The sequence below is a fragment of the Crinia signifera genome, chromosome 5, assembly GCF_055691185.1.
Source record: "Crinia signifera chromosome 5, ASM5569118v1, whole genome shotgun sequence".
Lineage (NCBI taxonomy): Eukaryota > Metazoa > Chordata > Amphibia > Anura > Myobatrachidae > Crinia > Crinia signifera.
In genome coordinates, this window is record NC_139221.1 from 270,260,478 (window position 1) to 270,284,310 (window position 23,833).

A 23,833-nucleotide genomic window follows, 5' to 3' on the forward strand; every position below is an offset into this window, starting at 1 on the left:
ATAGCACTTGTAATTCTGTGTGGAGACATGCAAAACATGCACTGTTGGGGGTACTTGAGGACCAGGGTTGGGAACCACTGCTGTAGACCAAATGACCACATCCAAGCCCATTACCCCATTGCTGGAAGACACATTCCTTTTTTAAGTTTCGCTTATTTATAAATAAAATACAGCATTAAAGGCAGAAACCAAAACCAGCCACTCTAAAACTATTACATAAAGTTGGCTTTATTGCTTAGACCACCATCTAGTGGTCAGTAACAAAACTACATTTGTTTACCATATTATGGTAATATATACACATTTCTGGAGCAAGAGGTGTAAAAAAACATACATAGATAATTCTGGTAAAAGTACTATGCTTCAATGAAGATCTGCAACATAAAACCACTTCTAGCATTGTAATAGGTCAACTCCTGCCCAGTGAATTCTGGGCAATTTGTACCCTTACAGATCTGTTATTTACATAAATAAGAGACAGCTTCATTTTGGGATGGTATCCGGACTATGTGTAGACTACAAGTAGATAGACAGCCATTAGGTCGACATGCCAAAAGGTCGACATGGTTTTATTCACTGTTTTTTGAGCCGACAGGCGGTATTTCATGCCCTACTATCCACTAGGGCGTGGTGGGAGAATAAAATAGTGTGTCAAGCGTAGCGAGGCACTGTGCCCGAAGCATTGCGAGCGAAGAGAGGGGCTGCGGTTCACTTCAAATTGTGTCCATGTCGACATTTCGGCCCAAAAAATGTGAAAAAAACCATGTCGACCTTTTGACTGTCGACCTAGACACTGTCGACCTAAAGGCATGTCGACCTATTGAGTTGTCGAACTAATGGTGTCGACCTAATGGCTGTCTATCTACTTGTTGTCTACAAATGGTCCCACATCCCTTTGGGATAGCACAGACATATTTATGGTGGGAAGCTAGTCCTTTCTCCAGACAACTGGCTTCTTTCTGCTTCTCAAAACTAAAGGTGCATATACACTCGCCGATAAAGCGATGGATCATCGGCCAGTGTGTACAGTTGATACAACTATGAATGGCGTTGTCCACAGATATATTGTGTCAGCTGTGCAGCAAAGCCGATGCCCGATATATCGGTGCATAGTTCAATGTGTACGGGAAATCCGCCGGTGATGCGCCCGCCAAGTTTTGGTTACATGACATGGTTACATCTTTGTGATTTTGATGGTCTGGTAAAAAAGTTACAAGACCAATGGTTATATTTCATAGTTCTGGGCATACAGCAGAGCATGGGAACCAGGGAATGTTAACTTTTTGCTTATAATGTATCCCCAATAAATTATTCCACAAATCTACTGTATATCAATCCAATGGTTTGCAATGAATTGCACCTACAGGTCATAGCAAGAGCAGCCACAAAAGTGCACTGCCCCATGGGACTCAGGACTTCCTGCGGCCAGAAATCAGCCCGAATCAGCACAAAATTGCTCAAAGTTCGGGTTGATGGCACTGAATCGGTACTTCACACCCTTCACAAACACTTGGAATGATCAGAGTATTACTAGTAAACGAACCTTTGCAATAAATAAACCACCAAATATGACCAACTGGACAGAGGACATCAATGAGTCAATGAATTACTGACAGTATACAATTTTATAAATAGATTTTTTTTAAAAGAAGCTGTCCTGTATCCTGCTGCCTCATTTGTTCCGTGACACAGCTCCCCATACAAGGGGTGATTTGTACTGGGCCAGAGGAGATTTCCGTAATATAATGCAACCTATAACCGTAGTCTGTTATCCTTTGCCTCTAGAGCTTTGACTGCTAAATCTGCTTTGTGAGTGAGCAAATCAGCTTCTTCTGCACTTTTCTGAGCCCGGATGTTCTTTAGTAGGAAATGAGAAATGAAGAGTTTTAATCCTTCCCGAAGCATTCCCAGCTTGGCGTTGTCAGAGACCCTAAAGGGAAAACGGGACACAGGCATGTAACTCACAACTTCTCTGCTGACACACAATACAATACATGTACCCAGGTTAGACGTCACCGGCATACTTTGCCTTTAGCAAAATGAATAAATTCACAAAGAAAATAATTTCCGGCTTTTAAGTGTCAAAGGCTTCTGTGCTCTCTTTAACTAATCTGTTTTAATCTGTTTTAATTAAAACTAAAATCTATCACTTACTATAACTTATCACTTGCTATCACTATCACTTACTTTCCAAATATAAGAGCGAGATCATCTACTTCAGCTTCCATCAATAGCTTAGAAAGGACTTGACGCAAGAAGGAAACTTTGATCTTATCCAGCTCACTGAACTCTATGACCTGGAAAAAAAAAAAAAAGGTGTTAAATAGGCAGATTGGAGGATCACAATTACAGTATAGCAGATGCTTCGTACATGCACTTTACTTAAAACGACCATGTTACATTTTACATTGAAGAACGTAATTTAGGGAAACTGTAGAACAAGTTCAAAATGGCAGCGGTTTTACCTGGGAACACAACGGTCGGTATATGGTTTGATTGATGAAACCACATATTATACTTACTGATAACTCCATTTCTTTGAGATACTTCATGGAGGCCATTACTCTGGGGTTATATCCCATTCCTAAAGTTTTTTCCCCTTTTTGGAAAACCCACCTAACCCTTTCTCTTCCTCCAGCATAACAATGCTTATGTTACTGAATAAATACAAAACACTGCCCCATTACTTTCAAAGTGGGTGTCCAGAACATTCAAAGCATAGTGACTAAAGAACGTATGAACAGAGGACCACGTAGCTCCTGTACAAATGTCTTTCCCTGACACAGGAGTCTTCTTAGCCCATGAGGATGAGACTTAGCTGAGCGATATAAGAGATTTATGTCCACCATTCTCATGTATAAACGCGAACACTTCTTGAATCCACATTGCGATACTTTGCTTCACCGGTGCCCACCTTTTCTGGCAGGACCAGCAAATGCTTTGTTTTCAGAAAATTCACTAAATCTGTCTAAATAGACATATATGGCCCTCACCAAGGCCAGCAGATACAACTTTTTTTCCTTCCCATCTTGAGGTTGAGGTCATAAAGATGGTAAGATGATCAGGTTACAGACAGACACTACCTTTGGGTAGGTAAATTAGACTGCTCTTCAGAAAGACAAAAATCTCTTGGGCTAAATATTCAGATAAGGCTACTCCGACCATAATGCCTGCAATTCTCTCACCCTTCTTTCTAAAGGTAAATGCAGTTAGGAAAACACCATACCAAGACAATACCTTTAAGAGGAACCTTATGTAGGAGCTCAAATGATGGTAACAGTAATGCACTTTAAATCTCATGGGGTAACACCAATCTAACTTGCGGCCATACTGTTTTCATGGGACGATAATCGGTATGCTGGCAGTCAGAAGCCCAATAGCAGCATAACTTACCAACACCCAAGTGGTAAGTATTCTATCCCCCCATCCAACCCTCCCTTCCTGCACCCTAACACCCTGCCCTTAGTGCTCAATCCTAACCACCACCACTGCAGCCCAAGCGTAGCCTCTTAGTGCCCAATATTCCCTTCTTAGTGCCTAATGCTACCTAATCCTTCCAATAAATTCCTGTACAGACGAATACTCAGCACTGCCATCTGTCTTTTACAGTCAACATTGCTAGGTCTTTCAAAAAGTGGGCATGCAGAAACTTCACAAATTGGGACGTTTCCGCATTCATTATACCAAACTTCGAATTCACCTAAGAAATTAAGGGTTTTCCAAATGACGTACTATATTTTATTTTTTTACGTTATTTATTTAGCGCACAAATATTCCGCAGCGCTTTAAAGAGAATATTTGAACATTCCCATCAGTCCCTGCCCTAGTGGAGCTTACAATCTGTTTCCTACTACGTGTGCACGTACAGACGTTCTAGGGTTAATTTTGTTAGGCACCAATTAGCCTACCAGTATGTGTTTGGATTTTGAGAGAAAACCGGAGTACCCAGAGGAAACCCACGCAAGCAAGAGGAGAATATACAAACTCAGCACAGTTAGGGCCATGGTGGGTATCGAATCCATAACCTCAGTGTTAACCATTACACCGTGAACGCTGCTGTATATCTTTTTATTGCCTGCATAAGAAACTAAACAACTGGATTGGAAAAACCTTTGTTTCAATGATTTCAGTTCAATCTTCACGCCATCAAAACAGACACTGTGGATTTGATTGAAGCAACGAAGTTGAATGCAATAATCCCGGCCTGACTGGTAATACCCATGGCTCTTCAACTGCTATTTTCATTACTGTTGAGAGCCAGGATCTTCTGGGCCAATAAGGAACAATTGCTATTACTTGCTCCTCTGATTTTCCTCAGTGTACGAGTAATTCTAGGAAATAGTAGGAACACATACCCCAGCTTGAACTTCCATGGCAGTGAGAACACATCTACACCGCTTGCTTGCAGCATCGCCTACGCACTGGTGAGCAGATTTGTTTGAACAGTGAGCGTCGATTTTCGCTTTGCGACCGCCACGTTAGACGAGTATAGCGGTTAAATGAATGGGCACTCAACCTGTTACATACAATCACTTCTAAAGGGTGAAGGGAAAGACAACTTAGGGTGCCCATTAAACTATTGCATCTCCCTATAGACTGAATTTGAATGCAGCCAGCACTCAGACACATGTGCATGCGGATTCTCTTATTAATATACTACCGCTGATCCTCACCTTAAATATGGACAGTGGAAGGCTCTTCTTTTTAATCAGGTGATTCAATAGGTGGATGAGGTTTGAGAACGTTGTTGTTGACAGGCTTCCCAAGTCTCTGAATTTATCCCACATGCTGAACTGGAATGTCATCTGTAATATAATACAAGAGAATAATCAAATAACGGAACCTAATAATCCTAGTCACCAATATTCAGGCAGCTGGAAAATAGGAGGTGATCGTGGCCACAAAAGAATAAAATGTCAAACATTTTCTCCACCAGTGCTGTCTGTAAAGAATTTATTTTTTATTTTTTCCTTAGCGACAGCTCATTCTGGTGAAAATTATTAACTGCAAATCTCTGCAGATTTCTGGGGTTTATTTCTTTGCTACTAGCAATAACCAGGCAAGCATAAAGCATTTCTCTACTGGTTTAGAGTAGTTAAAATTAGAGACGTGCAGAGACGTTTACTCAGTTCTCAAGTCGGTATCAAAATATGTGACAGCCAATCCGATGCGGACTTAAGAACCAACTAAAACCGAACCCGCACATCTCTAGTTAAAATGCACAGGATGCTGCAACAAATTGCTGCTTTACAGTAGTGATTATCAGTGGCCCATATAGAAGGGTTTTCTGAGCACCCAGACACCCCACCTGATGGGTTTTTTAGAAACTGAGACAGCTGTGTCTCCATCTTAACACTAACTGCAACAGCAGCTGCTGGGAGCTTTGAGCTCAGTGTCTAATCTACATATGGAGGAACTTGGGAGCTGAAGTAAATGATCAGACTCAGCCTAAGCAGCTCCCTCTACATCCACTCCACACAATCATTCTGTAGTAGTGCCGTGGCCATCACAATTCACTTCTTCTTGGCCCCTGGAAAGTGTGTACAGCATATGCCCAGGTATGAGGTGTGTAATAAATGTCTGTATTGTTTGTAAGTACATTAGCCTATGTGTGCATATGTGAGAAATAGAAATGAAGCTTCTTTCTCTTCACACTACTAGAATGGTGTAGTAAATCTGTCCCTTCACACTCACCGTACAACCGGAATGTCGGGAAACCAAAAGACTGACATTTAAAATGCATAAACAGACCAGGGTGACCGGTCAACACAATGAACACAATTGTGACCATAAAGGGTATATAATCGATCATAGCAGCCCTTTAAGGCTATACAGTGCGAATGCAATATAAAAAAGGATTAACAATGGGCAGCTAAATGATCACCAATTCTGATAACTTCACAAAAGTGATTTATTTTTTATTTACAAATAAAATCCTCCTGTTAATAGCAAGTGTATCATGAAAAAGTGCGGTACAATGTTTTTATTGTATTGTTGAGAGCGATGCAGCTGCATCTATCTGAGATAACTGAATCTCTCTCCATTACCTGGAACCGCCTGTCGTATTCACAGAACTTGCTGGACAGGAAGGCGTAGAACGGGTTATAGCACTTCTCCTGCAGACAGCAATCAATGAGGACATGGACGATCTCCCGTTCTTGTTGGTGCTTTAGCCCCAATCTGGACAAAAGAACAAACAATGAAAACCCTAAAGGCAACAGTGAGAATACTTTAGGTCAGCGGTTCTCAAACTGGGTCCTCAGGACCCACACAGTTCATGCTGTCCAGGCGCCCCGGCAGGTGCACTCATTATTGACGGACATTTTAAAAGATTATTTCACTTTTGATTCTCTGAGGAGACATGCACTGTGTGGGGTCCTGAGGACCGACTTTGAGTGGTGTCCTGAGGACCGACTTTGAGAATCAGTGTTCTAGGTTTTACAATATTTCTAAATTGAATTCTAGCCAATGAAATTATTTTCCAACTTAGTCCTCTCTTCCCAGCCAGGATCTGCTAACACAAGGCGCTTTTTTCTGTAATGCGGAACCAGTACATAATAAAAGCATCCATCATTTAATCTGCGACATGTGTGGAGAATACGGCTCAGCCTGAGGACCAATCACGTGATAACTATTTTTAGAAAACTGGAAAAATGGCTGCTCCTTGGGGTAAAGCTCCAGAAATGGGTCATAATAGCACCATGATTTCATAGCTGGTAGGGCAGCTTTAAATTTAAAAATCTATTTCAAAGTCTTATGAAAAAGGACAACATTTTAAGACTGCAACATTTATCCGTGCTGTGTCACCCCAGTTTGTCTTCCCCTTCCCTTTAGAATGTAAGCTTTAATGAGCAGGGCCCTCTCTCCTCATGTGGTTTTCTAAGAATATATCTCTGCCACTGATATAAATTGCATCTGTGTCCGCTGCTGAAACTGTCTTTATTTACCATGTACTTGTTGGAATTTGCATTTTGTACTGTAAATCCCTATTTTCGTGTTTTGTTCCTTTGCTCATCTATGTATTGTCAGGCGCTGCGGAACCCTTGTGTATAAACAATAACAATAAAAAGACATCAGTGGCCAAATGTAACAGGGTGTGAGAATCAGAAATTGAGATATTTTGCGAGAATTGTCCCAGTTTTTTTTTTTTTTTTTTAAAGAGGGGATCAATCCAGGTTGATTTTGCCATGTAAATGATTACTGCTTAAAACTCTTAAAATCTCTCACTTTGATTCTTGCACCCTATTACATTTGGCCCTAGATCACACCTAATAAGGCAGTATCTAGTTGATAATTATCAGACTGATGAAAAAGTGTCATACAGATAACTACAGCTCCCTTTGTGAGTTACTGCTATGTATCTAAGCCTTTGATGCTGCATTTGGAGGAGCTGCCAGCAAAACCACAGGAAAGGGAGTAAAAGTGGTAATCTAGCAACATAAAAGGACATAATCCCTGAAATGATTGGCTACACAGCAGGGTCCAAAAGCAATACAGAACTCCTATGGCTAAATACTAGCACTACGAAGTCAGAAAATGGTCAATCACGGCAATAGGTCCAGTACCCGGATCGACACCATCTAGATGTTATGGTCAACCACGCTTTGTCGAACCCATCTAATTAGATGCCAAAAGATAGTCGACCACATCTACAGTAATGGAAGGTAGGCGCCAGCATTAGAGCGATGGGCGTGTGGTTGACGGTTACATGAATTTTTCACATTTTTTTGGTGCTGAATGTCACAGGTTCATATTTTACTATCCAAGTGGACATAGAGTGAGATTAGAATAGTGTGCAACAAGCCATGCGAGGGGACACTGTGCACATATACAGCTTCCATGGGGACCCCAGTGACATTCGGCACCAACAAAAACATGAAAGCCGCACGTCAACTACCACCCACGCTCCCATTTGCTCTAACGCTGGCGTCTTACTTCTGTTACGTTTGACCTAGGCGCAGTCCACTATCTTTAGGAGTCTAACTAGACTGGTTCGACTAAGGGTGGTTGACAATTACACGGTAGATCTAGGAGGCGTCAATCTGCTATACCAGAACCAATAAGTCCTCCTTCCGCTATGACAACTTACTTCAGCAATTTCTCAAAAGCATCTAAATAGTCTTCACTGGTCATGAGAACACAGAAGATATTCCTCCTGATGTCGGTGTTCATCCTCTGTTTGCGAGCTAGGTCCAGGATCTTTGCACTGAGCTTAGGAAAGAGGATACATGATTACAAACTGCACATTCTGTAGATCCCTTCACAAGGAGAAGTGAGGCATCAAAAGCTTTAACTCTGGTTACAAAGTGACCCAATGTCATTTCTGCCCAGGTGTTAGTCCATTGTGTTTTGGAGACTGTGAAACAGTTCAAGCTCACAGCAGAGACAAAGGGGGGAATTTAACAAAGCTTTGGATTGGATTGATCCCTTGCATACATCACAGGAACAGGAGTCCAATCCAGCCGGGAAAATTGATTTTGTTATGGGTTACTAAAAACATCTAAGTCCAGTGCAGGTGTCACACTATCACCAGACGGTGGTCCATTACCGTTATTAACTATGCATGATTTTATATGTTTATTCTATCAAATATCGTTAAAAGTCTCTTGTTATACAAATGGTCATATCAGCGCTGCCATGCCTTTTGTATACTGTATATTTACTTCTTGGGAATGGACTACTCCCTACTTTAGCAGCAGCTGTTCAGAAACAAATATTAGCGCCCAACTTTATCAATTAATGGTATTCTAGGACTAAATCAAACGATCTAGGGACAATGTGATGGGCAAAACCATGGTTACTAGCTGCCAATTATAAAATATGTGGACAAACCCTGTACCCATTGCATAACAAGTAAGCACAATTTACTAAAGGCCCATACACACTAGAAGATTATCTTTCCAATCTGGCTGGTTGGAATGAAAATCTGGAAATTTTTGGGAACAAATTACAATCAACCATTTGCTCCCAAAAGTTGGAAAATGGACAAAAGCAGTCATCTACATAAATATATTTAACCAATTTGTCTGAATCATCATTTTCATCTATTTTCCATGTTTAGGAGCAAATAAATCAATTATCATTTGCTCCCAAAAATTTCCAGATTTTCATTCCAACAGTCAGATTGGAAAGATAATCTTCTAGTGTGTATGGGCCTTTAATACATTTGTCTGAATTTCTCTATATGAAACTTTTGGCCTGTGGGGGTCATGAAAAAAAAACATACTCTAAAGTTCCATAATTCAAGAACATTTGGAAAACACTGGTATAAAAACTTCCACATTTGGAAGAAGTGAAAGAATTCTGAATTCAGGCTGAATTACTTTATATAGTCACAATGAAAGGTTTCTCTTCTCCGGGTAAAGGTATAAGGTCTGCTACCTTGTGGAGGTTTTTGTTTCCTCAATGCCATTTTATTTAAAGAACTAATTGCATGTATTGGAAATAGAATATAGAAAGCGCGCTCATATTTATGAATAGTAAATTGGTCAGAGAACCATGGTTCCCATGCGAGATAAATTTACACCTCCACATTAATACCTTCCCAACTGCCTGCGAAGGCTTTGCGGCAGATGCCGGGTCAATCATTGGTGCTCCGCTCCATGAGGATCCAACAATCCACCATCTTCCAACCTGTTCTGCTTCCAAGATATTCTTCAGGGATACACGAAGACGAGTGTCACTGCCAGACGCGCCTCTGTGGACCTGCACAATCAGAAGGACATGTCAAGACCTCACTTCATCAGGCTAAAAACTAGCGATGAGATGATTGACATTACACAAAAATGCTGTATCCAACAGCTGCACAATAAAGGGTGTTACGGTGAATGTAGAATGAACACATGCTTATCTGTCCTATAGAGCTGCAGAATATAGTGTTGCCCTTTATAAATATAGGTCATAAAAGTTAATCATATGCAATATTTTAAAAATCTTTTATAAATCAAGAGAATAGTAGATATACTAAATAATCCTGATTGTTTATCCTCCCTATTCCCATTCTAAGAGATTTCATTTATCCCTTCACTGTTCTCTATCTGCTGTATTGGTCCCCAACACCCAGGTAGTGAGCATGTCTGACATATGACCCTTGGGCTGGAGGGAACCAAGCTTTGGGCATTTCATAGAAATCAATCTGCAGAAGTGTTTTTGTCCTAATCCCAGGCCATGTTACGTGGAATAAATGGGCATGGATTGGGTTTCTTTATTGTAATGTGTTCCAGCAAATGCCCATCACAGAGTGCCCCAGAAACCTCTTCCTAATGCCCAACAGCTGGATTCTATTACCAGAGAGCGCTGTAGTTTACGCAGTTTCTCCACTGGTTCGGGGTCGTAGCCGGGTATCTTGCGCATATCATTGTTCTTTAACGCAAGCATAGTCTCCAACATAAACCGAACCTAGGCATGGAAACAAACAAAATAAATAGTCAACACAAGGAAACTACTACAAATGTGTGTATATAGAGACTAGAATGTGTCACAGTGCCAACCTACTCCAGTCATTGTGGGTGTAAGAATCCAAGATTCTAAAAGCCAAGTGTAAGTATATGTCAGGGGAGCTGTCCACTGTCACATGGCAGATTCTCAACACCTTGGTTGGAATTAAATAGCCGTCATGTTGCAGACTGTGCAGGACTCATCCGGAAATCATTTTATAAATGGCAAAACCAGGATGTTTTGTCATGTACATGATTGCTGCTTTAAAAATATGGCCAGACACTCACAGCATCTCACACAGCCTGCAACCTGCAGGTTATTACATTTCTTGTTGTGTCTGTCGTTACTCCGAACAGCTGGGCATATGATTGTCTGACTGACCTGCAGCACGGCAGACCACACAATGGGGGCGCATTCGCAACAGGGACCAATGATGACGGCCTGCGCATAAGGCTTATGCTGGGGTCTTCACTGCGTGCGGCCTCGGAGGCTTGCATCCAAAGCGCTCGCAGCAGGGGGGCATGCAGAAGGTGGCATGCAAACGCCTGCGTTTCTTGGGTGTACCCACGAAAATGCTGGGTGCAGCCAGGAAACCAGGGGCGGGCGGTTGACTTCACTGGATGTCAGCTGCCCACCCTGTTCTCGTAGCAGGGCACCACTAATCTGATTCACCAGAGACGGACTTAGAGATTAGCGAGCGCCACAGAATTCATTTGATGGTCGGCGACCATCGAATGATTTTGGGCCCCCATGCAAGGCAGTGAATGGATTTACATAATAGTAAACTAGAAGAACCACCACAATAACTGGCCAGTGGGCGTTCTAAGACGTTGGAAACTGAATTACTCGAGTCTGATCCGGCAAGGTCTTATCCACTGCATTAGCTTTGGTTTGGGCCTCAAGGATCAGTTCCTTCAGGGCCACAGCATCATCTTTCCTCAGGGAGAAGCCGACGTTCTTCAGCAGCAGAAGGATCAGCTCTATATCTCTCTCTTCGAACGTGGACACCAACATCTTCAGAATGTCAAACACCAGGCCGGAGTCAATGATGTGGAAGTTGTACAGGTGGCCGAGGAAGACGATTAAGTTATCACACTCTTTACTTTCGCTGCCGTTTCCATGGAGGTCATGGAACTGCTTCACCACTAATTCCAGGATGTGCGCCCCCACCTGGTAAAGAAGAAATGACACTCGAGTTAAATACCCCTTTTAAACAAACTACCCAGGATATTCCCGGCATTATGACAGCTGATTAATTTTCCCAGGTGCAGCCTGCACCCTTTCACACTTACAGCAGCAAATTACCGGGTGAAGCAGTTCTAACAGGTAATTTTTTCTTATGTTTGAATGGGTCAACGCGGGTTGTAAATCCCGGGTCCTCAACCCAGGTAAAAAGAAGGGTCGGAGACCCAGGTTTTAACACCCGGGTTGACCCTTTCAGACATACCAAAATCCTGGGTTGATGCGCAAAAACCTGGGATTTTAGAGTGGGTCTGAAAGGGGTATCATTGGACTAATATCCTAAAACTACTAAGGTCTGTTGAGCACAATTGCAAGCAGCTTAATATAGTCCTGCTACAGTGCAAGAGTCATTGTGGACTTAAAGTATGTGACTATTATTATACATGAATATATAAATTTCTTAACATTGCAGAGGGGGAGAATTGTTAAACTGTTTGGCTCCTTACCCACTAGCATAAAAAATATAAAATGGCATTGGCATGGAACTGCATCCAATTCGCTTTAATGACTCCATTGTCACTTGGACTTCAGATTTGTACGCTACCTGAACCAAGCATTACAGCAGACATTGCCTGTTCTATTTACTAATCCTCCACCAACCCCAGTCCCACCCTAACAGCAAGTACTGGTATCCAACATGACAAATCCAACTGAGTTTTACCCGTATTCTCTTTGCATTGTTTTCTGAAGGCTGGTTTACAACTATCCTTAACCACATACCTGGCATAAATCTCATCATAAAGTGACTGCAGCCAGGAGTGTGTTTCCTGGCCAGGTCATGTCACATATGTCGGGCTGCCCCGCTGTTTCCCCCATATTTAATGGAGGAAATCCATACTGCACACTTCCTCCTGCATCCCCCTGGAAGTGACGTGTCAGTCCGTGATCGCCGACATCACTCCTGAAATCATGCCCCAGAATGCCTTGCAGGCATCATTACAGGGTGCATGCAACTATGCTGATATCTGTGGGTGCAGAGATCAGCAGCAGGTAAGGAAATGGTTGATCAATCCTCTCAGCCTCACACTTACCAGCAATGGCATATTAAAAAAAAAAAAACCTAGATATATGTTTTTTAATCTTTATTTATTTAGCAAAATAAAAACAAGTTAAGAAAAGTACTTTTGCTATTTTTTTTGTGATGCAAACTACATGCCAGCTTAAGCATTCCAGTCTCTTACCTTCTGCATAAACATTCTCAAAGCTTGGGTAGGATGCAATTGCACACAAGAAACACCAATTCCCCATTATTTTAAAATGTTAAATGTAAATGAATTGCTCTTTCTATATTGCAGAACCAGAAGGGTCCTAGTTAAAAGGCTGAATGGATCATGGGCCACCAGCTACCGAGTGAAGTTATGAACAGGTAGTGCAGCCCTAAAAACAGGTCATACCCCACTAAATAGTTCTGCCTCCAGTGTGTCCATGTGTGACAATGTAGAGGATTGTCCTTACCTCAATCCCCACTGTGTTGTGCAGTACACTGATCAGGAGCACGTGTTCCATCATCAGCCGGTCTGGCATTTTGGCGGGGGTGATGCAGGCGCTCAGAATGATGCTGGCTACTGTTTCATTCATGTCATTTCTGCTCTGAGCCATGTACAGTTCCTCAAGCTGCCCACTGATAGAGGCCATGTTTGGTTCACTCAGTCTAAAAGGGAACAGAGAGGTTAGTCCGTACTGTGGGCACACGTTACTGGGTGCCTTAATACCTCATACCCCTTATTGGGGAGTGGCTTTAACACCTCTCCAAAATATTGGTGGTTGGAAAAGTGTGCAACATATTAATTACAGCTTATGTTTTAATGAATCTTATTCACACGTGCCCCAGTTCTGGCAGATCACTGAGCATTGATGCGTTTTCCTTGCAGTTGCCTGAGGTTATACTACTGCCCAATACAGATGTGAGGAATGGACCAGGTCTGCAAAGGAAAGATCTGTGTATTAACAGGGCTCTGAAGCCGGTATATGGTCGTTAGGTCGACACAGCTTAGGACGACACATGAAAAGGTAAACATGGCTAAGGTCGACAGGGTCAAAGGGCCACCAATGTCAAAGTCTTTCTTTTCTGTCCTTTCTCCCTGCTGTATGTAAGAGACACAATGGTTGTTTAAAATTAACTTGTTAAAACTGCACCTCAAATGCATTTTAACAATGAACTAACCACATAAATTCTCAATCTAACACCAATATGAAGTACAACATACTAACTACCAAGTACAGGCAGTTCAACCCTTACTGAGTAATCTCTATGGAACTTTGCGCCGGCTCAGAAATACCTATTCATACGTTCTTAAGCATGTACAAATATTGGGACCCGTGTAGCGTTACACTGCGCACACATAAATGCGCATATTAGCCCATATGCAAACCCACATCTGTAGCAGTGAGCATGATTCATGCATATACGTATAGGGCTATACCTGGTGCCAGAGGTCCAGCCGCAATCAGACATAACTTCCATACGCTCAACATAGACCATAATAGCCCGCGATGTACCCTCTCCTACTTCCAAACACCACATTGCCACGGTTACGCTCATAGCAGTGTACACGCAGACATGGAGCATGAGCAGTGCTGTGTGTACAGTTAATAGCATGCAGCAAAGGTGTTTTAACTGCCTCAGGAGTTTTGGGATGTTTTTTTATGCACACATATAATGCTACCTGGGATTCAAGAGCTGATCAGCTGACTGCCCACATCCACTATAAACAGTGACAGGTCGGTATTCATACAGTTCTCCTGACTGTTATACATTAGAATGTTGTAAACTAATGTAATGCTATGCAGGAACACAGCACAGGCAGATACAATGCAGTACAGAGTACCATCGGCATAGGTCCTCACTTCATTTCTGATTCTCACTGGTATATGGACTATATAACACGCCAGAAAAATGTTATGGGTGAGGTTATAAAAGGTAGCTGCTAGTAAGCATGCCATCCCCCATAATAGAGGGTACTGGGGACAGGATTTGGAAAACAATGACCCAAATAGTGAAAAAGACAAAACTAAGCCCTTATCGCCCATTACAGCCCCGATTGGCTTTGTACACGCCCTTCTTAATTGTAATCTGCAACAAAGCAATTGCTGGTATTAGGGTTATGCTTCTGCAGCCAAATATGAAGGCAATCAATCAGATGCCAACAGTAAATTACAGCAGACAGCATAGCAGCGGATGGTTATATGGCATATGACAATAATTATTAAGGGGTATAGCACAAGGTGCACTAGAAAGAAAAAATATCAACTTGCACTTGGGAAGGGCCCATATATCACACATCTGCTCAAAACAGGAGAGTAAATTAATTAGCTGAAGCCTGTGAGTGATTTAAAGTTCATGGAGTTTCATCCTGTCAATTAAAAATATGAACTATAAAATAGTTGATGCACTCCAGGCCTGGAGCCAAGACAGAGCACACAACTCACGAGAAAGGACGCTATTATTTAGGCGGATGTGTCATGTGATACCTGTTCATCAATCCTTTCACGCTTTTCTTCAACCGCTCCAGTTCTTCTTTCTTCTTCACATCGACAGCATCAGATGATTGTCTCAGCTGGGGTGGGATGTACTTGGTGCCTGCATCATGCTAGGAGACAGGAGAAGAGGACTGCTTTACCCTCATTGGACAGTAGAAATATAGAGGATATTATAAATGCCTTTCACATTAATACAATACATCACAAATAGAACAGAATCAAAATGAAAGGGTCACATGACATTTTGTTAGGTAAGAATATAAAACAGAAGATTCAGATCACACAGTGCTCTGTTAATAAATAAGGGAGATTAGGGTACAAATGGCCATAGCAATGGCGGTAGTCAAAGGAAGCGAAAGAGGAGCACATTACATTACAAACAGTTATCGCACACAAGGGGAGAACTGAAAGTAGAAAAGGTCATGGTGATGCTGTTTTGAGCGATTTTCAGCTCAAAGTCGCCCAGTGTGTATGGGCCTTTATAGAAAATACTATTTTAGATTAAACAGCCAATTCACCAGAAGTTAATAAGTATGTTCATTCATTCTTTCAAACTCTATTTCTTGCTTTGGGTGTCTTTCGGTTGTGGCACTTGAGGCACAGCCTGGTCTGTATTTCAGAGATGAAATACCGACCCAAGTGTGCTAGAAGCACCACAGCAGAGAGCGATACCCCAGGTACAAAAGAGGAACTGCAAGTGTTTTGTGGAGGTGTAGGGTGTTAGAATGAACAGTATAGATGGGATTTTCTTTTTTTTCCCCCATTTAGGAAGGAGAGATAAATGGTAGAACTATGTACAGTGTAGAAGCCAGTTTACTTTACAATGGGACTGATGCAGAAGGAGGTGCTAACTGTGGATGAAACTACTGCATTCAGCATACCCACAACAGGGCTGGCACACCTCCATTTCCTGGAATGCTGCTGGTTGCTGCCTGCGAATGCCAGCAGTACATCAATCATGCTGCAGCATTTAGGGAGCGGCAAGTGACATCGTAGTCCAAGATGTGCATATAGTAAGTAAGCATCAGCTTCTGATTATGTGCAGCTCTTAAAACATCACATTACATAAATCGCTATATTTGCAGAAGATCTCATCTAATACATTTCACAGATATGATGTATGGTTAACAAACCATTGCCTCTCATCATAATGCTCAGGATGGATATCAAAATGTTGGTATGGAAGATTTTGTCCCTTTGTATTTAGGAAGAGAGAGAATAAAACCCTATTGGCACAACGGTCATACCTATAACATACAGCAGTATAGGTCAGTGATGGCCAGGGACGGACTCGCCATCTGGGTACTTCAGGCAAATGCCAGAGGGGCCGATGGCCAGGTGGGCTGATTTCTTCTTGTAAGGTGTAGGCTCCAACTCCCGATCGGCACACAGTGAGAGCTGCTGGACTCGCGGCTCTCTCTGTGCGCCGCTGAGGTCCAAGAGAGACAAGGTCATCAAACGCCGTTGTTCCCTTCTCTCCTGCAAGCCGGGAGAGGCAGAGCACGTGTGTGCACATGTGCACAAATGCCAGGGCCGATTCAGCGGCACAGTAATTCGCTGGTGATGGCTAACCTGAACACTCCAGCTGTTGTTGAACTACACATCCCAGCATTTGCTGCATCAGTTTTAGCATGGCCAAATAGTAAAACAGATGCAGGGCATGCTGGGATGTGTTTTTCAACAACAGCTGGAGAGTCAATGTTAGCCATCACTGGTATAGGTCGACAGGTAAAATGTGTTGCTAAAGTTTGGGACCGCATATATTACATGGTGTGGGGGCAGGGCCTGGGCACATGGTGCCTGAAGTAACACACTGTTCAAGGGCCGCATATATTATATGGTGAGGGGGTGGGGCCTAGGCACAGGGTACCTAAAGTAACATTCTGGGCAAGGGCTGCATATATTATATGGTGAGGGGGTGGGGCCTAGGCACAGGGTACCTAAAGTAACATTCTGGGCAAGGACTGCATATATTATATGTAGGGATGGCCATCATTGCCTTTGCTATCGATTGCAAAAGTGCAACTGGCCATCGATAGTGTAAAACTATGCAATGGATGACCATCAATAGTATTATATCCCTTTCACACCAGCCTAAATTCCCGGGTTGGGCCCGGGAACAACCCGGGACTAGCTCTGTGTGAAAGGTTCCAGGGACAAATTCCCAGGTTAATTTGCCGGCAATTCAACCCTGCTAGGTAGCAGGGTTGCTCCCGGGTCCTTCCATGGTTACTGGCTGGTGTGAAAGGTGCAGGGACATGTCCCTCCTTCCCGTGTTGCCTCTGCTAGTGCTGATTTGCTAGCAGGGCAACATCCTGTTGTGGTGGATACTCACAGACACGCCCAGAGACAGCATGCAGGGAGACAGTGTGCATGTTCTGTGGCACCACAGACCCCAGAAGTTCATTTTAACCCCTGAAAGCCTGCAATGTGTGCTATGTCTTGGACAAATGAGGAGGTGAGAGCTATTACTCATTAGAGGGGAAAGTGTTTTCATATGCCTTATAATTTGTTTTATACAAGTAAACAAAGGCTGAAACACTACAAATGTTTTGTGTCTTAATTATTAATAATCAATAATCTAATGTGAGCCTAAAAAAGGCCATTTTTAATGCTATTCTCATAGAAATGCAGTGTCATCCCTGGTTCAGTGTGAAAGGTGCCGACCCGGGTTGTCCCTGCTTCAAAAGCATGTGTGAATGGGTCCCAACCCGGGAATGTCCCTGCGTGTCCCTGGAATTTAATTCCCGGGTTTGTCTCTGCATTTCTGGTGTGAAAGGGGTATTACATGTCAATGGTCATCCATTATGTTTGACTGATTGGCCTGTGGGACAATCAAAACACATGGGCGGGGCTTCACGGGTGTCGGGGACACTTTGAAAAAGAAAAAAAGAAAACATCGGTTTTGCTGTGCCATCTGGTTCCCCCCCCCCCCCCTCGATGGCAAAAGTATTTGACATCGGCCATAAACCATCGATTATTTCAAATCATCGATGGCCATCCCTAATTATATGGTATGGGGGTGGTGCATGAAGTAACATTCTGTTCAAGGGCCGCATATATTACATGGTGTGGGGTGACTAGCTACAATATTATGTGCAAAAGGACAATAGAATTCAGAATACAGAGGGCAAAGCTTCATACAACCCATGCACCAGGTTAGTGCAGAGGTTATGGTAGACCAGTGCTGTCAGTGGGGACTCTGAGGCTGTTGATACATTTAATGCTACTGTCAGCTATGGTGCAGTTATGGAACAGTATTTCTTCAAGAAAAAGGGGTTTTCAATTCCACACAGAGTGCTCTATTTTGTTCGTCTTTATATGGGTTATATCTTCATATATATATATATATATATATATATATATATCTTCATATTCTTTATCATTTTTATGTTTTATATCCTTGTATTTCTACAAGAAAGCTGTGCTACCCTTCTCCCTTACAATGGTTCACAAATGAAGAGAAAAGAGAGAGTGGAGAAATGTTGGGTGCACTCAGAAGGTAACCCTAAAACGTCCAACTGATATGACACAAATTCTTAAAATGTAACTTTTATTTAGTTTAAAAAGAAGTGTACTAATTACACCTTCCTGAAGAAGACATAGTAAGAGTGTGCAAAAAAGAGAGAGGTTAGAAAATGTAATTACAAAATTGAGATGTGGAAACATCTGGAGGATGATTAACATGTATTTTTCATGGAGATTATTTCTCCTTTGTATAAAATGGGATAATCTCCCGGGTTGACAGTATTTCTTAATAGTTTTCTTCAAGTTATTAGATGATATTGCAGCTACTGGAGTCCCTTGTGTATAGCAATTCTTCACAACACTAGGTTTCCTTTTCTTGGTTCATAGTATTCAATTTAATACATTTGTATCAGAATTGTTTCTGTCTGGAACTCTGCCAGATAATTGTTCATACACTGCCCCCTGTATTGACCTAGGGCTGTGTATAGTGCTTGGCTATTTAATAAATAGCCAATTACACTCAGGACTTGTGATTTTTATGGCTGCATTTGTCAACCTTTATAGAAGAAAATGTGGCTCAGAGCAATGTAGATGTTTCATTTCTGGTAATGAATAGATCTATTCTTTACATTGTGGAGTGTGTCCCATTCTCTGTGTATCTCTCAATTTTTTAATCACATTTTCTAACCTCTTTTTTTTTCAAACTCTTACTATGGGGGGCATTCAATGTCAGGGGCACGGCTGTCGAGCTAGCGCGACAGTTTTGCCCCTATACCCGTTCTCGCTTTGCTGGAGTGGAGCTCGGCAGTAGGGATTCAATGTCCCGGCCGCCGAGCGGCGAGAAGGGGGCGTGGCCGCGAGCTGAGGCCGGAAATAGTCGAGCTCCGGCCAGGAGCTTGACTATTTCCGGCTTTTCTCAGCAGAACAAGCCCAACAGCTTCTAAAGTCGATCTCGTTCTGCCGAGAACCCCTGTTCAATGCTGTCGGGGAATACAGCATTGAATAGGGCCCCGCAGCCATCTCCCCCGTCGGGAGCACGACAGCGATTAAATACCCCCCTAAGTCTTATTCAGGAAGGTGTATTTAGTACTTCTTTTTAAACTAAATAAAAGTAAAATTTTAAGAATTGGTGTCATATCAGTAGGACGTTACCTTCTGAGTGCACCCAAAATTTCTCCACTTTCTCTCCTTTCTCTTCGTTTATGGAACAGTATTTGACAAGTTCATCATTGTTTATGCCAGAAACCCTTCCTTGACACAGCAGCTGCCCTCATATACAGATGTGCTCTCATTTATCATTGGTGCTATACAGCCCCACAAGACTCCTGTAGTTTCAGGCATTTTTTGTTTGTTTAGAAATAAGACATCCATGTCGTTTTCCTGTTTTAAATATTAAGATGTTTTAAATATTAAGATATTTAAGTTAAGATTTTATTGAGGGTGTATTCAGTACCAAGCAAACCGCTGCACCTAATCGGAACAACAATTGAATTGCTCTGTTGGGCGCCCCTTTCTTACAGCAGAAGCAAAAAAAAAAAAAAAAAAAGTGATCTCCCACATAGGGAGAACAATAGTAGAGTAATTAACTAATTATAATACTAATAATAGAGTAATTAAGTTGTTTCGGAAGTATTATTATTATTATTATTATTATTATACTGCTTGCGCCCAAATAGGCTGGGTTTTGCCATGTAAAACGGCTAAACTCACCTAAAATCCTGGTTAGGGCACCCAAACTACTGAGTTTATGCACATATCTGCTTGGCACCTCAGGAGACTGCCACCTCAGGAGGATGCAAGCTGATATGCGTGAGGCTGCAGCAGTCACACTCGAAATGAGCAACAACTGAATTGTTCTGTTGGGTGCCAACTAATAAGAGCCGCTGACAAAAACATTTGAATCTTTTAGAGTTCAAAAGAAGAGCATATTTGTACTGCACAAGAGCAATAGACAATACAGTTCAAGCTGTAGTAATAAACAGGTAATAGATGTTGAGTAAATTTACTAAAGCTTCTTAAAACAACAAGATGTTGCCCATAGCAACCTAATTCTATCATATCTCTAATAAATCCTAGAAAATGGTACAGAATCCGATTGGTTGCTATGGGCAACATCATCTCAATTTTTAGAAGGTTTAGTAAATGTACCCCTTTGGGGCTATTTCAGCAGGATGAAGAGGTAATAATCATTGTTCATTTTCCTTGCACCTCTGGCCTAAGTCTGTACCCAACACGGGCTACCATAAATCGCTTTTAGGTGATTTTCAGTAATATGCGCACACGTAATCCCTTACACTGTGGTCGCATTCAGGAAAATGTGACTGCAATCTAATGGCCGAAGGGAGCAGCAAAGCGGTGTTGTCGGGGCATTGGCTCGGTGTTGCTGGGGCATATCTGGACCATTAGCGGGGCAGCCCGCAGTGGCTGCATGTCACACTCGGCCATACTACTGACTTTGCAGCTAGGCTAGCCTAAATATGAGCGCTGTATAGCAAAGTGCTTGCATATTAGGGATGCAAATGCAATTGGATCGCGGGGAAGGACCTGGCATGCAGGGTGGCATTGCCCTGTGCTGGGCGGCCACATGCATGCCAGTGAAGGCAGTTGTAGTTTTGCAATAGTTTGCAAAACTCAGAGACACAGCTAAAGAACACTTCTACAAATGATCTCCTTTTCAAAACCTCTCTGGAGGAAAAACCCATTAATCAAAGTAATCAATGTAACCACAGGGAGGAGACCAAAAAAGCCCCAATTCCAGTAACCATGGAGAGCCTTACATGTACTTGAAATCTGTCAACTCCTTTTCTATGGTAACCAAAAACCTTTAAATAAGGACATACATACCTTGATGACCGATGAATCTGCCATATCCTCACTGTCGGATCCATCAGAAGCAGCCTCTGAGTCCTGGCCAGAGTAATCGGTTTCTTGCTTCATGGCCTTATCTTTCTCAGACAGGGAATTATCACCATCACTGTCCCCTCCAATTTCATTCTCATCCTCCTCACTGTCCTCCCCACCATCTTCTTCCCCCATCTCCTCTTCTAAGTCGCTGTCCTCCCCATCATCCTCACCTCCCATCTCCTCTTCTACGTTGCTGTCCTCCCCATCTTCCTTACCTCTCATCTCCACTTCTATGTCGCTATCCTCCCCATCACTCTCCTCGAATGCCTTCTCTGACAGTCTCTGCAGCTTCTCAGCAGTGTTTGCCTCCTCTTCCTCTTGGTCATACAGACCAGACACAGAGCCACCTGGCTCCAGAACCCCCAGGATGTAATCCAGGCCATCTTGAGTGAATGATTGGGGTAGGGATGTCTTATTTTTCCGTTTATTCATCCCGAGACTCTTTTCCAGCCTCTTAATCTCCTTATCCTCCTTCTCATTGGCCTCCAATAGAGCTTTGATCCTGGCCTCCCCTTTGCTTAGTTTCTTGACTTTCTTCTTCTTTGTGCTGGTTCCTTGTCCATCTGCACCTACAGCTGTCCTCTTCCCCGCAGGCGGAGTATCCCTGGGGCTCTGCCCACCGACCACTGCCCTCTTCCCTGTCGGGGGATTATCCCCGGGCCCCAGCCCACCGACCGCTGCCCTCTTTCCTGCCAGCTGACTATCTCCCGACCCCTGCCCACCCACCGCTACCCTCTTCCCGGCTTTTACGGCCGTGTAACTGGGGCCCTCCAGCTGTGGCCCTGAACACACCCGGCCATAGTACGCTTTCTTCCTGCTTTTCTTGGACAGACGTTTCTCCTTTCTCAGCTCCCTGCGGCTCTTCGCTCGGACTCCATCCCCAGCACCGGACACCGGGTCGACAGCTGCCGAGCCGCCCACCGCCTTGTCTACAAACTCCTGCACCGACAGCTGCAACTTCTTCATCTGCTCCGGCCCCTCCCGGACTGGCCCTCTCCGCTTCATGCTGCTAGTTACACGCACACCCGTTTATTCCATGCATGTACAGTACTCCGTACCAGCACAGCCCACGCTGCTCACGGGCGCCGCCATATTGTGGGAGACCAGCAGCTTCCGGCATGTGGAGCAACCTAACCTTACCCAAACTGAAGGGCGAGTTTTCTCTCACACCGCCCCCTGCTGCTCACCTCCAGCACATGGAAGGGGTGTGTTTGCCTAACTACATTTATTTTATAAATGGTTAATTTATAATCTAACAAATATATGATTGTTTACAGTAGATCACATACATCCAGACGAGCATGGACAGAACAACAATGATAACAGGGGTGTAAGTTTATATCAGTCCAACTGAGGCAAGTTGAAGTTTGGTGTCCCCCTCACCCCAAATACATACCCTCCAATATCTGAAGGGCATATGATCAATGATGTGTGTCAAAATTCACCTGTGTGTAACATCTCAGAGTCCAACAACATTGCTGCAGTGCAAGCTAATTGGTACCAGGCAGGCGCCATCCTGTCCCCTAGTGCAGATGTTAAGGTGCCCATACACGGTGTGATGATGGGGCTGCATCGCATTGCATCGCATTGCATCGCAATGCATGCGTTTTGCATGCGATTTACGTGCGATGCAATACAATCCACGGGCAGTAAAAAAAGTATGTGCAGCAGTGGGGGTATGGAAAAGTGAATGTTGTTGCTATGCGCGCTGCAGAAAAGGGGGTTGGCCACTTAAAAGGGGACTTGTCCTTGAGTGTAGTGTGCCACACCATATACGTCTTATATACATTATGCAACACAATAGTAGACCCCTTATACTTGCCCCTTAAACATTATGCCACATTATACCAAAATTCACCTTATGCGACACACAATGAGCCAAAAATCACAATATACCACCCGGGTGGAGCAAAAATCACATTACGGTGCCAATACATGAAGCGATGTGCTCCTAGCGTTTTGAAGTAGATTGCATTGCATCTAGTTAAAAAAAAATGCAATGTGCTAAAGCAGCATGCATTTTGAACTAGATGCGATGCGATCCAGTTAAAAAAGTACGTGCAGCACATACTTTTTGTGGAGACGGCCCATTGCCTTGCAAAACAGGGTCACTCTGTTTATGGGCACCTTTATGTCAAAATGAAAGTGACAAAATCCACGTCATGCCACCTGGATTGGGTTTAACATCCTGGTACCCAGACTGAGCCAAAATTCCCATCATGCCATACTGAAAGAGCAAAAATTCACGTTATGCAACACGTATTGAGCCAAAATTTATGTCATGCTACCCGGATTGAGCCAA

General features: G+C 43.0%; 1 protein-coding gene across 1 annotated transcript; it reads right to left on the reverse strand.

Moving 5' to 3' along the window:
* Positions 1-204: 204 nt before the first annotated feature.
* NOM1 (nucleolar protein with MIF4G domain 1) lies at positions 205-22,662 on the reverse strand. Its single transcript, XM_083189006.1, has 11 exons — positions 21,472-22,662; positions 15,151-15,269; positions 13,135-13,330; positions 11,284-11,607; positions 10,288-10,398; positions 9,541-9,705; positions 8,090-8,211; positions 6,048-6,180; positions 4,674-4,805; positions 2,188-2,297; positions 205-1,930 (listed from the first exon to the last, which is right to left on the reverse strand). The coding sequence occupies exons 1-11, from the start codon at positions 22,534-22,536 to the stop codon at positions 1,753-1,755; spliced, it is 2,655 nt and encodes an 884-aa protein (XP_083045132.1). The 5' UTR covers positions 22,537-22,662; the 3' UTR covers positions 205-1,752.
* Positions 22,663-23,833: the final 1,171 nt, after the last annotated feature.